The following is a 14382-nucleotide window of genomic DNA, read 5'->3' as shown; positions in this document are numbered from 1 at the left end:
CACATACCACCTCACATTATAAAAATCTATATGGGAAGCTTGAGGTGAGACCCTTTTTGGAGTACAGTGGACCATCTGGATACAAATTTAATTTGTTTCAGGGGGTCCGTGTGCACCCTGAAAAATCGGCATCCAGAGGTACCGCTTCTGGATACTTCTGGTTTTGCTGCTGATTTTGCAACCCGAAGTTTACGTTACTCGAGAGTAACGTAACCTGAGGGTCTACTGTATTTGAAGAACAGCTAGGGTCAAATGAAAACTGAATTATGAATTACGAGCAGCGGAATGAAGTACCATCATCTAAAGTGGTGGGAATAAAAACAACATGGAAATAAAGGTGGGAACTCAAAATGCAAAGAAAAACAAAGAAGCAAACTTGCAAAACCTGAGAAAATCAATAAAAAACGATGTCTATACGAAAGAAAAAACCAATAAAAGTATAAAATAAATAAGGGTACCCACCCCACCCAGCTTGGCTCACTTGTTTGAGTCACCTTAAAGTTCAATGTGGCATGGCAGTTTTGAGTATTTGCCTCTGAGGGGCATGTGAAGATCTGGATTCAAATCCTTGCTCAGGCAAGAATCTTGGGCTGGGCAAAGCCTGCTCTCCACCCTCCCCCAACCCAGCATACTTCGCAGCGGTGTTGAGAGAAGCGTTCAACCTCAGCAGGACAGAACAAGCCCTCCCCGTTCCAGCCGCGCTCACCTCTGTGAACTGGACCTGGCGCTGGTTCACCACTGAGGGCTGGGTGGGCACCTGCACGCGGTAGATCAGCTTCTGCCCGTTCCCCACAATCACGACGTTGGGTTTCTGCACAGGCTCCGATTGGCCCCTGGCCAGGCCGTAGCGCACCTTGAAGCGCAGGAAACCTCCATAGGAGTCCACCTGCAGGCGGAGCAGAGAGGGAGGGGGGGTCAGGAGGGGGCAACCCAAACGTAGACCCTGGCCCTCCAACCCACCCCCATAAATCCATGTGCCCATTCAGCAGAAATGTGAGCTGGGAACCTTCCTTGGGGGAAAGACCTGCCAAGGAAATTTAAGAATATCTTCGCCAAAATGGGAAAGAATAGAAGTCTCGGCAAAGGAAGAATGGCTACAAAAACTTATCTGAAGAAAATGTTCCAATTAACATTTGTTAAAAAACCTGAAGCATTTTTGTTAGGGATTTTAGGGAAAGACCTGCCAAGGAAATTTAAGAATATCTTCATGTATGCGACAACGGCGGCAAGAGTCTTAATAGCACAAGGTTGGAAGAATGATGAAACCCCGACTAAAGAACTATGGCAAGAGAAACTGATAGACTATGCGGAATTGGCAAAACTGACATATAAACTATGTGATAAGGACAACTGTGACTTTAAAGAAGAGAACCTTTTACAAAGTATTTAAAGAAACAACAAAATGAACTGGACTCCTTGGCAGGTTTTGAATAAACATTCACAAATTTATTATTAATAACCTATAGACAGATAGTCAAAACAAAACAAATTCCTTCCAGTAGCACCTTAAAGACCAACTAAGTCAGTTCTTGGTATGAGCTTTCGTGTGCATGCACACTTCTTCAGATACACTGTATCTGAAGAAGTGTGCATGCACACGAAAGCTCATACCAAGAACTGACTTACTTGGTCTTTAAGGTGCTACTGGAAGGAATTTGTTTTGTTTTGACTATGGCAGACCAACACGGCTACCTATCTGTAACTGGAACTATAGACAGATAGGTTAAGGATTTTTACAATTTTATAATATGCAGAGAACTATAAGTATGGAAAAACCAGGGGGAGGAGCTGAGGGAAGTCTGGGGGTGGATTGGGAGGGTGGGGAAATGAGGATGATATGTTTTATTGATAAAATGTTATGTTGTAATTTCTAATTAAAAAAATTATTACAAAAAAGATACAAAAACCTATGGAATAAGGGATTTATGGAAAGGCAAAATGAACCATGGAAAGAGAAGAAAAGTAGTCATTGATATTTTAGGAATGTTTAAGCGAGTATTTTAAATTGTAAAACAGGAAATTTAATGAAAATTGTAAAAAGAAAGAAAGAGCGAGGCTAGAACTGGAGGACATCCCATGAAGCTACTTGCTGGTTTCCCACAGGCAATTGTTCGGCCACGGTGAGCAAAGGAGGACGGATTGGATGGGCCAGTGGTCAGATCCAGCACGCTCTCCTTACATTCCTAATTGCAGATTATGGTTCATCACCTCCCTTTTACTTTTATTGCTGTTAGCTGCTCTGAGCCCGGCTTCGGCTGGGGAGGGCGGGATATAAATAAAATTTTATTATTATTTTATTATTATTATTATTCCCACTCTCTGCAGACACCCATCGTACCTTCCTAGCCTCCTCCTTGCTTCCACCCCGCCCCAGCACTGCTGTTATCAAAAAGGGCTGCAGCTTGGCAGGACACCTGCTTGGCATGCAGAAGGTCCCAGGTTCAATGCCTGGAAGCATCTTCAGCTAGGGGTTGGGAATGCTCCCTTTTCTGAAACCCTGAAGGACCACTGCTGACAGTCAGTGTGAGAAGGGTCATTTTTGCGACTTGAGAAAAGGCAGCTAAGCTTAAGGCTAGGAGAAAGTCCAGAAGGAGGATTATTATCAATTTATGATGGGGTGGAAGGTTCGTAGGCTATGAAGGACTTGCTCACAAATGGCAGCTGCACAAGTTATGATAGCTAGGAAGTGGAAAGAGCTAGCAGAATATTATTATTATTATTATTATTATTATTAATAATAATAATAATACCCCACCCATCTGTCTGGGTTTCCCCAGCTACTCTGGGTGGCTCCCAACAGAATATTAAACTACAATAGTGTATTAAACATTAAAAACTTCCCTAAACAGGGCTGCCTTCAAATGTCTTCTAAAAGTCTGGTAGTTGATTTTCTTTTTGACATCTGGTGGAATATAAAGTGGAAGAACGGTATAAAGAGGTGTGGGATGTAGCTATTAATGAAAATTTGACACGTGCTATTAAGGTTATACGGGAAATAGGCAGGAGAAATGATTTTGAGGAGATATGGAGGGTGTTTGTAGAATCTGTACTGTGGTACCTCGGGATGCGAACGGGATCCGTTCCGGAGCCCCGTTCGCATCCCAAACAGAACGTAAGGCGCGATAGAGCATCTGCGCGTGCGCGAATCGCATTTCTCCGCTTCCACGCATGCCCGTGATGTCGTTTTGACCGTCTGTGCATGTGCGAGCGGCGAAACGTGGAAGTAACACGCTCCATTACTTCCGGGTCGCCGCGGAGCACAACCCAAAAGCGCTCAACCTGAAGTGTATTTATCCCGAGGTATAACTGTACCGTGGTACCTCGGGTTAAATACTTAATTCGTTCCGGAGGTCCGTTCTTAACCTGAAACTGTTCTTAACCTGAAGCACCACTTTAGTTAATGGGGCCTCCTGCTGCTGCCGCACCGCCGGAGCACGATTTCTGTTCTCATCCTGAAGCAAAGTTCTTAACCCAAGGTAATATTTCTGGGTTAGCGAAGTCTGTAACCTGAAGCATATGTAACCTGAGGTACCACTGTACTGTTAAAACAGAAAGGGGTCAAACCATCGCAAGAGGTGTTGAAATTTAGGGAGGTTGGATAGTTACAACGGAATGGTCTCAGTGGCGGGGCGCACATTTTTATTCTTATTTATTTATTTATGATTATTACTTTGTCAAATGAATAAATGAATACATTGTTCTTGTTGTTTAGTCGTTTAGTCATGTCCGTCGCTTCGTGACCCCATATGAGTACATAAATAAATATTAAAAAAGGACAGAATCCCTGGAAAAGGGAATAAGACATAAGCTCTGAGCCCCTCTCCCCCACCCCGTGGTTTGGCTTAGTTACATGGTTAGATACTTACAATGGAATGGTCTCGGGGGTGAGGTGCACATTTTTATTCTTATTTATGTATGATTATTACTTTGTCAAAATAAAACAGCAACAAAAAAACAAATACAAAAAAGGAAAGAAAAGAAAAGAAAAGGAAGCTAATCCTGTTCTAAAAATTGGCCTATAGTTCAGGCCATGAGGACTCGAACTCGCTTCCCTCACCTTGTTGCCCAGGAACTGCCCGGGGAGCATCCAGAAAGAGTCGTGTATCAGGAAACGGCGGGAGAGATCAACCAGCTGGAACTCCTGCAATCCGGGGTCAATCTGCAGCTGGGTCGAGGAGAGGGGCGGTGTTCCGGGCTGAGAGGGGGTTGTCACATTCACCCCTGGGGAAAGTGACACGGGAATGGTGTGATAAGAATTTTAAGGTCTCAGATATATATTAAATGTTCATAAATGTACCAACCGAGCACATATACAGATCAGCACAGGAAGACAAACCTGAAACCATTTTGATTCCCAAACTGACCAAACGTTTTCTCTGCAAGGTCAAAGGAAAATGGAAAAGCTTCCCCATTGCCTTTTCCTTCACAAATCCTGTCTTAATGGCACATTTAAGATATGAATAGGGTGTGAGTCTGTGACCTTGATCAGGAACTAAGTATTTATCATTACAAAAGACTGGCCAGGCTCCCTAGGCAATCCAGTCAAGTGACCATTAAACAGGTAACCTGGCAGACAGGAGGTAAACAAAGCACTCAGATTTTTGCTGTAGACCGCCCTTTGTGATGTAGGTATGATGTATCTGGGGTGGTGGTCTTGAGCTACACGCCTTCTGTGTAAGGGGAGGACCCTGTTGCAACTGATCAATAAAGATCAGGCTTACTAGCTGCTTTGCTTCTCAATATTCTCTGGTTGGCCTCTGTTATTTTCTCCTACCAATAGGGAACCTACGTAAGAACTCTATATGGGCTCTTGGATATCCCATAAGGGAAAAAGGGCAGATTGATTTTGTTTGCAACAATGGCAGGGGGTTGTTGCAGGGCACCTGGTTGGCCTATGTGAGGCCAGGACACTGGGCAAGGTGTGCCCCCAGGGCCCAATCCAGCAGGGTTCTTCAGTGGCCTATTAATGCCACCGGATATTCTCTGAGGAAAACTTAGTGGAAGACCACCTCAAAACCCAAAGCCCTCCTCCCCCCCTTATAAGAATTCTAAGGTCCCAAGTGGGACGCGGGTGGCGCTGTGGGTTAAACCAGAGCCTAGGACTTGCCGATCGGAAGGTCGGCGGTTCAAATCCTTGCGACGGGGTGAGCTCCCGTCGCTCGGTCCCTGCTCCTGCCAACCTAGCAGTTCGAAAGCACGTCAAAGTGCAAGTAGTTAAATAGGTACCGCTCCGGCAGGAAGGTAAACGGCATTTCCGTGCGCTGCTCTGGTTCACCAGAAGCGGCTTAGTCATGCTGGCCACATGACCCGGAAGCTGTACGCCGGCTCCCTCGGCCAATAAAGCGAGATGAGCGCTACAGCCCCAGAGTCGTCCGCAACTGGACCTAATGGTCAGGGGTCCCTTTACCTTTACTTTAAGGTCCCAAATATAAAATAAAACATTCATAAATGTACAAGGCAAACACATGCATATGTATATAAACCACGTGTCTGAAATAGAACAGGAGAGCAATCCTGAAGTCATTTTGACTCTCTCAAATTGAACTCAAATATTTATCTTCAATGAGGAAGGAAATGGAATAGCCTCTCCCTTGTCTTTTGCTTACCTGTCTTAAGCGTGTACGAATAGGGTGAGCCTGTGAACTGGATTCAGGAATTAAAAGTATTTACCATTGCAAACGTAAGGCCAGGCTGCTCAGGTAAAGCAATCAGTGACCAATAACAGATATCCTGGCAAACAGGATTTCTGCTGGAGACTGCCTATTGTGATGTATTTCTGCTGTAGACAACCCCCTTCTGTGATGTATGTATGATGTTTTGGGGGGTGGTCTTGTGCTACAGGGTGGGCAGTTTCAAAAGTCTATATAAGGGCTTGCACACCATTGTTCCGGGTTCCTCCTCCTTCCTGCGTGTGGTGAGTGAGGACCCTGTTGCAACAGTTGAATAAAGATCAGGCTTACTAGCTGCTTTGCTTCTCAATATTCTCTGGTTGGCCTCTTGTTATTTTCTCCTACCAATAGGGAACCCACTGAAGGACTCTATCTGGGCTCTTGGGTACCCCATAAGGGAAAAGGAGAAGTTTTTTCTTATAACACCCCCAACCCACTTACCTTTGAAATTGTCGGGTGTGTCGAAGCGAAGGCGGATCTGGTTGCGGTGCCGGCTAGTGCCACGGCAAGATTTGGTGATGCCAAAACAAAAGCAGGGGAAACACTGGGAGGTTTCTTCGTTGTGGAAGTGTCCTTCTGGGCAAGGTCCTGGGGTGGGGGGTGAAGGAGGAGGCTGTCAGGGATCCAAGGTGATGGATGGACATGCCAGCAGGTTTTTTATAAAAGATTTCACTGATGTAAATCAAACAGATCAATATAGCAGCACAGTATATGCAAGAGAAAAACAAAATTTGGTTGGGACGGTATTAAAGGCCAGTAGGAAAATGTTCTGTCAAGAGGGAGTCCTGTGCGTCTGTGTTTGTTGCATGTACACTAGTGGCCAAAATTGCGGAAACCTTTTGGGGAAAGTGTATTTCCGAGGTTTGATGGCTCATAACACCACTTTCTTTTGGAGTAATACCATAAAATTATACATCAATGGAAAGATAATTTAATGAAGAATGTAATGCAACAAGGTTTGTTCAATTATCTATATTCTATCAAAAGCTATAACCAAATAACCAGAAAAAGGAGTGTTTAGAGAGTGCCAATCATTAAATTATCATTTCCACTGCTATATAATTTTATGGTATTTCATAAAACTGTATGCTTGGAAGGGGCCTCAAAGGTAATCTAATCTAATCCCCTGCAATGCAGGGAACATTTGCGGGGCTCAAACCCACAACCCTGAGATTAAGAGTCTCATGACGGAGGTTCTGGCAGCCAGCAGCATCTATGTCGAGAGCCTCTGAGAGTGTAAGCCTTTCACAAGAACATTAAGAGCTTGCTGGATCAGGCCAATGACCCAGTCTCCTGTTCACACAGGACCCGAGTGCGAGAGCAATGCCTGCGGTTTCCGGCACCTGAGATTCAGAAGCAGTGCTGCGCCCAAATCTGTGAATTTCTCCAGTCCTCTTTTAAAGCCACAAGTTAACTACCTGCTGTGTACAAATCCCAACCAGAGAAGAATGGCAGATTAAATTGATGGATTATGCCGAAATAGCCAAAATAACCGGAGGAATCAGAAATCAGGAAGACCAAAATTGTAATAAGGAACAGGAAATTTTATAATCTATCTTAAAAACCATTCTAAACAGCTAAAATCGTTAGTAGGATTAGATCACTTGTAGTTTAATGGTGAATTTTGGACACAATGGAGATGTAAAAGATTTGGATTATCATAAAAGATGCAGGAGGAAATGATTAACAATAGGACCCACAAAGGAGAGGAGAAAAGTCCAGGAGATTCCTTGGACTCTTGTTTTTATGTTGTTTGTTGGATATGTGATTGTAAAATTTTAATCTGAAAAACCAAATAAATATTTCTAAAAACACACACACACACAAAAAGAACTACGCACTGTTTAAAGAAATGCTTCAACAGATATGCTAATTAGATGGATAGATCAGTGCCTGCTCAAACGGTCCCCACCCCGCCTTTCCCACCCCTCTGTCTTACCTCGTCCAGGTGTGAGGCTCAACACTCCATCAGGGATGCCAAAAACCATCCCGCGGGCGTTGATGGCCTCGCAGGTGTAAGCTCCCTGGTCGGCCTCTTTGACGTCTTCGATAACCAGTGTCCCCCGCCCGTTCTTGCTGGTGATGGACACCCTGTGGTCGTAAGGGGCAGAGTCAGCATCCCCAAGCCCAGGTGGTGGAAGAAAAAGGTGGGGGGGATGGAGACCAGACACACCTGGGCCACCCGCGGCTTACCTGCGACTGCTGGGGATGTGGCCCCAGTTTAGCCTCCAGGTGATGATGGGGGTGGGGACGCCCACGGCCACACAGGTGAAGCGGACCGTCTCTCCGGGGGCGGCCTGGATGGATTCCTCAGGGGGCGTGATCACCTGGGGAGGGGCTAGACAGGGAGAAGCATCATAGAGTTAGAAGGACCAAAGTATCATCTGCTCCAACTTCTTGCAAGGCAGGAATTGCAAAAGAAAGGGGGGATCATCTCTCTCATGCTCTCTTTCCACCTCAACCATGAAATCTGCAAGTGTAAATGCCTACCCAGCAGTGGCCTAATGGTCAGCATGACGGACTAGGGCCTGGGAGACCAGGGTTCAAATCCCCACTTGACCACAAAGCTCACTGGGTGCCCTAGGGCAACAGACACTGGCTCTTAAGTCAATCTTACCCCACAGGGTTGTAGTGTGGATTAAATGAGAATCATGCACACCAACACCACCTTGAGCTCCTTGGAGGGGGGATATAAACACGATAAAATATTGGCTGGGATTGTAGCATTAAGCTCTGAAAGGATTCTAGTATTTGATTGCTGTACTGAGCTGCAATTTTGCAATTCGGCTGTGAGCCACTTTGGAATCCGCCTCTATGCAGTTCCATCCTTATTTCAGACATTGTGATATATCGATATAGGTCCGTATAGTTAAAGCTATGGTTTTCCCAGGAGTGATGTATGGAAGTTCACTGCAAGGACAGATCCTGAAGCTGAGTCTCCAATACTTTGGCCACCTCATGAGAAGAGAAGACTCCCTGGAAAAGACCCTGATGCTGGGAAAGATGGAGGGCACAAGGAGAAGGGGACGACAGAGGACGAGATGGTTGGACAGTGTTCTTGAAGCTACCAACATGAGTTTGACCAAACTGCGGGAGGCAATGGAAGACAGGAGTGCCTGGCGTGCTCTGGTCCAGGGGGTCAAGAAGAGTCGGACACGACTAAATGACTAAACAACAACAACATAGGGCACCCCCATCGGTGGTTTAACCTTCCATGGACTCCCTGCAGGCAGGCAGGAGTCAAGATACAGCCTGGCTTCACCCCAATGCCTAAGCCAAACCACTCACGTCTGTAACCAATAAAATTGTGGCCCATTTGAAGCCATAAACCAAATATTCCGTGTCAGGGTCATTTATTGTTCTCCTGGGAACTTTGTGGGTCGCACAATGCCTTGGGACGCAAATCATATTCAAAGTCCACTTTGTTGGGGGGGGGAGCTTAACTCTTCCCACTCCATCCCCTGCCACCCCGAACTCACTGCAGCCAATTTCATCGGAGCGATCTGCGCAATCCGTCTCGTCGTCGCACTGGTAGCTGGCCGGGATGCAGGTCCGTGTGGACACGCAGACGAACTGGTCTGGAGCGCAGGTGTCCCCAGGGCCCTTGGTAGCTGCGGAGAGGACAAGAGCATTAGCGGAGCAGCCTGGGGTGAAGAAACGGGCTCACCAGCTTGATATTGCTTTAGTGTGGCAGCACCTACACTGCAGAACTCCCCGCCTCTTGATCATCAGGCAGGTGCCTTCACTGTACAGTGGTACCTTGGTTCTCAAACGCCTTGGTCCTCAAACAACTTGGAACCCAAACACTGCAAACCCAGAAGGAAGTGTTCCAATTTGAGTGTTACGCGGAGGTCTGTCTGTTTTTGCTATTTATTTTGCGTTTTCGTGGCTCTTTTTGTTTTGTTTTTTTGACTGTGTGAAACCCAGTTCAGCTACTGGTTGACTTATTGTGTGACTGCAGTACATTGTTTATTGCTTTCATTTTATGGATCAATGGTCTCGTTAGATAGTAAAATTCATGTTAAATGGCTGTTTCTGGGGTTGTTTTTACAAGTCTGGAACGGATTAATCTGTTTTGCATTCCTTTCTATGGGGAAGCGTGCCTTGGTTTTGCTTTGGTTTTGGAAAGGACTTTCGGAACGGATTAAGTTTGAGAACCAAGGTTCCACTGTACACCTCTCGGCACCTACTGAAACAGTTTCCCAATGGAGCAGAAAAGACTATTTATGTACGTGACCATGGCTGCTCGGATGTTATTGGCCCAGAGATGCAAAGAATATAAAGTCCCGACCAGAGAAGAATGACAGATCAACTTGATGGATTAAGCCGAAACGGCAAAAATGACCAGAAGAATCAGAAACCAGGAAGGCCAAAAATTCAATAAGTAATGGGGAGAATTTATAACTTATCTTAAAGACTACTGTAAACAGTTAAAATTGTTAGAAGGACTGGAATGGCACCTGTAGTTTAAGGTTTTGATGCCATGTGGATGACTGCATACAAAGCTTCATGTATATGCTTGGCAACTGTTTTAAAAATTTTCAGTAAAGTTGGTAATACATAAAAAATAAACAAAGAAATGGTTCTATCCAATGCTAGCCCAAATGGCCACCTGCCAGTGATTCTTGCATTGCAGCGAGTTGGGCTAAATGACCACTAGGGGTCCCTCCCAACCCTACAAATCTATGATTCTATGAATACTGGGGATATACCCGTTGAAGTTACCAGAAGCGCCTAACTTCACCCCATTAATTCCAATGGGCCCCCTCTGCTGCTAGTCCTACTCAGAGTAGACCCACTTATGTTCATTGGGCATGACTAACTTAAAAGGTAAAGGGTAAAGGGACCCCTGATCATTAGGTCCAGTCATGACCGACTCTGGGTTGCGGCGCTCATCTTGCTTTACTGGCCGAGGGAGCCAGCGTACAGCTTCCGGGTCATGTGGCCGGCATGACTAAGCCACTTCTGGCGAACCAGAGCAGTGTACGGAAACGGCGTTTACCTTTCCGCCGGAGTGGTACTTATTTATCTACTTGCACTTTGATGTGCTTTCAAACTGCTAGGTTGGCAGGAGCAGGGACCGAGCAACGGGAGCTCACCCCGTCGCGGGGATTCGAACCGCCGACCTGATCGGCAAGTCCTAGGCTCTGTGGTTTAACCCACAGCGCCACCTACTTTCCTTTAGGCCCCATTTATTCCAAGGGGCCTGCTCCAGGGGGAACTTAGCTGGATTCAGTTCAAAGGGCCTCAGCTTTGGTGAGCCACCCGGAGTTTTTGTGTTAAGCCTGGGACACGGAAACCCGGATGCAAATCGACAAACCCCTGGCGCTCCCAAAACGCTTACGGCAATTCAGCTCGTCCGAGCCATCTGTGCAGTCGTTGTCCCCATCGCATCGCCAGAGCTTGAGGGCGCAGTGCCCGTTCCGGCACTTGAACTCGTTGGGCTCACAGGGACTGGGCGTGCCTGTTCGGGAGACAGAGAGAGAATTCAGAAGCTGGTACCCGGCCACCACCCACAAAACCCTCCCCATCTGTCAAGCGTTCTTTGAGCTGCAGAGGGATGGGCAATATGACCTCCCAGGGGTCACCTCTAACTCTGAAGATCTAGGACTCAATGTTAAAATAAGTTGAGATTTCTTACTGTTAGCCAGATTCCCAAATATCTAACTTTTTTTTTACATGTTTTCAAACCAGACATGTTTTCTAACATATTTTTCAACTTATTTTTCAACTAATGTCATAATAAACAGCAAAGGAGATAGGAGACCAGCTTGTCTTGTTCCTTTTTCTATTGGGCATTTGTCTGAAAGAATATTATTTATTAAAATCTTTGTGGATTTATCAATATAGATCACTTTAATTCCAGCCAGGAAAGAATTTCCTATTTCCATTTTCTCTAATACCTTAATCAAAAATGACCAAAAAATAATATCAAAGGCTTTCTCCGCATCTAAAAATATGAATATGGCCTGTTTTTCATTTCTCACTTCCAAATAGTTACCGTATTTTTTGCTCTATAAGACTCACTTTTCCCCTCCTAAAAAGTAAGGGGAAATGTGTGTGCATCTTATGGAGCGAATGCAGGCTGCGCAGCTATCCCAGAAGCCAGAACAGCAAGAGGGATTGCTGCTTTCACTGCGCAGCGATCCCTCTTGCTGTTCTGGCTTTTGAGATTAAGAACATTTTTTCTTGTTTTCCTCCTCCAAAAACTAGGTGCATCTTGTGGTCTGGTGCGTCTTATAGAGAGAAAAATATGGTAATTACACTTCTTCTTTTGTCCTTTATTTGTAGGCCTGGTGAGATCCTGGCTTGGTCTCTGCGGACTGACTCAGTTAGCGTCTTTTTAAATCTGTTAGCTAAAATTGTAGCAAATAGTTTATAATCACAATTTTAGGACTCGGTGATCAATCAAGGCCCTACTTTGCCCCACAAAACAGAAGCTGATGCTAGATTCCTCTGTGGCCCTGGTAAGATGTAGCTCAGCGGCAGAACATCTGCTTGGCATGCAGAAGGCCCCAGGTTCAATCCCTGGCAGCATCTCCAGGTGGGGAATACCCCCTGCGTGATGGGCCACTGCTGCCAGTCCGTGTAAAAAGATAAAGGTAAAGGGACCCCTGACCATTAGGTCCAGTCATCTCACTTTACTGGCCGAGGGAGGCGGCGTACAGCTTCCGGGTCATGTGGCCAGCATGACTAAGCCGCTTCTGGCGAACCAGAGCAGTGCACGGAAACACCGTTTACCTTCCCGCCGGAGTGGTACCTATTTATCTACTTGCACTTTGACGCGCTTTCGAACTGCTAGGTTGGCAGGAGCAACGGGAGCTCACCCCGTCACGGGGATTCAAACCGCCAACCTTCTGATGGCTCTGTGGTTTAACCCACAGTGCCACCCGCGCCCCGCCAGTCTGTGTAGCCAGAGCGGAATGGTCTGACTCTGTACAAGACTGCTCCCTATATCAATCAACACATTTTTCAGCACTACAAAGACTAGAAAATTTTCTTTCAAGCCCCATGGTGGGACATCTGCCTTGCATGCAGAAGGCCCCTGCTTCCATTCTCCAGGTGGGGCTGGGAACGTTCCCCTGCCCGAAACTCTGGAAAGCTGCTGCCAGTCAGTGCAGCCAACACAGAGCTAGGTGGATCTGCGGTCCGGCTCCTCAAGCGACTCGCCGACAGGGGCTCACCGCATCTGCTCTCGTCGCTTCCGTCGCTGCAATCCCTCTCTCCGTCGCAGAGGTAGTCCCGGGGGATGCACTGCTTGTTGGAGCAGACGGCCTCGTCCTTCCGGCAAGGCCGGGGGAAGGGGGGCAGGGAGGGCTTGGCGGGGAAGACCCCAGGCGGAGCTGTGACTGGGGCTCGGCGGGTGGTCACTGAGACCGTGGTAGCGGGCACCCGAGTGGTACCGGGCCGGGCGGAGGTGACAGGTGGCCGAGGGGTGGTAATGCCTGCAGAGAGGGGAGAAAGGAGGAAGTCAGTGTTCTGGTCTTGAACTCAGAACTTGCCTCTCCCGGACGACGCAAGGGAAACTAGGATAAATCGCTTGATCCTCGCTGTGGCTTGGTTGGGAGGGGGATGCAGGAAAGTCAAAAGGATAAGGAGAATTCAAATACTCCTCATCTTTATTTTATATAGTCAAACCTCAGTTGTCGAACGTAATCCATTCCAGAAGACCCTTCGACTTCCAAAACATTCGACAACCGAAAACTGAAAGCGGAAGCCTCAACACAATAGGGAAACTCAAAACGGAAGCCGCGTAGCACATTCAGCTTCTGAAAATCGTTCGACAATCGGAACATTTGCTTCCGGGTTTGGGGCATTTGGGAGCCAAAACATACGATAATGGAGGCATTTGGGAACCGAGGTTTGACTCTCTCTCTGTGTATATAAAATTTTTATTAAATTTTCTGTTTTACAATTTATTTAGAAAATTTTATTAATTTTTCTGTTTTACAATTTCTGTTTTAAAATTTAATTTTCTGTTTTACAATTTATACTGTATTGTTTTAATTAGTGTTTTTATAGTTGTTCTGATTTTGAGTGGAGTGCCCTACCTGGGTGGATGGAGCAGCCAAGTAATTTCGCTGTCCCCGAGAGGGGGCAATGACAATAAAGATATTATTATTATTATTATTATTATTATTATTATTATTATTATTATTATTAAAATACTCATTTAAACATCAGAAACCAGGAAGATAGAAACTTTAATAAGGAATGGAAAACATTTACAATTTACCTAAATAACACTGTAAACAACTAAAAACTTTGGCAGGATGTGAGCAACGCTTGTAATGTTTTAAAAATTAAGGTCAAAAAGGGGATGTTTTAAAGAAAAATAGAGAAAGTATATGTCACGCAGCAGAAAATGTTTGATAATGGAAACCACAGAGGGGTGAATCAAAGGATTCAGGGAATCCTAAATGTTGATGATTGTGATTAATGTTTGAATACAAATGTACAGTGTGAAATGGATTAAAAAATATTAAGAATAAAAGAAGAAGTGCTAAAAGCTTTTCTGTTTCCCAAATGAGGCAGGCAGGGGGCAGCAACAGCTTCTGCCTAGGCCGCCCCCTGCCTCTCGTTCCTCACCGCAGCCGTCCTCGTCCGAGGCGTCGTCACAGTCGGCGTGGCCATCGCAGCGATCCTCCAGGAGGACACACTCGCCGTTGTCGCAGCTGAACTCATCAATGCCACACTCGGGACCTATAAAGTT

General features: G+C 45.9%; 1 protein-coding gene across 15 annotated transcripts in view; it reads right to left on the bottom strand.

Moving 5' to 3' along the window:
• Positions 1-14382, bottom strand: part of HSPG2 (heparan sulfate proteoglycan 2) — a 216933-nt gene that overhangs the window by 125320 nt on the left and 77231 nt on the right. For all 15 annotated transcript variants that reach the window (XM_081870613.1, XM_081870623.1, XM_081870621.1 and 12 more), the window contains 9 exons: positions 14259-14372; positions 12854-13114; positions 11014-11133; positions 9149-9280; positions 7863-8007; positions 7609-7760; positions 6111-6257; positions 4058-4221; positions 707-886 (listed from right to left, as the gene is read on the bottom strand). In XM_081870613.1, the coding sequence (XP_081726739.1) occupies positions 707-886; positions 4058-4221; positions 6111-6257; positions 7609-7760; positions 7863-8007; positions 9149-9280; positions 11014-11133; positions 12854-13114; positions 14259-14372 (1415 nt within the window). The remainder of the gene's footprint in view (positions 1-706; positions 887-4057; positions 4222-6110; positions 6258-7608; positions 7761-7862; positions 8008-9148; positions 9281-11013; positions 11134-12853; positions 13115-14258; positions 14373-14382) is intronic.

Source organism: Podarcis erhardii, assembly GCF_964252035.2.
Source record: "Podarcis erhardii genome assembly, chromosome: 7".
Lineage (NCBI taxonomy): Eukaryota > Metazoa > Chordata > Lepidosauria > Squamata > Lacertidae > Podarcis > Podarcis erhardii.
Note: the sequence above shows the minus strand (reverse complement) of the source record. Positions and strands in the feature narration are given on the sequence as shown.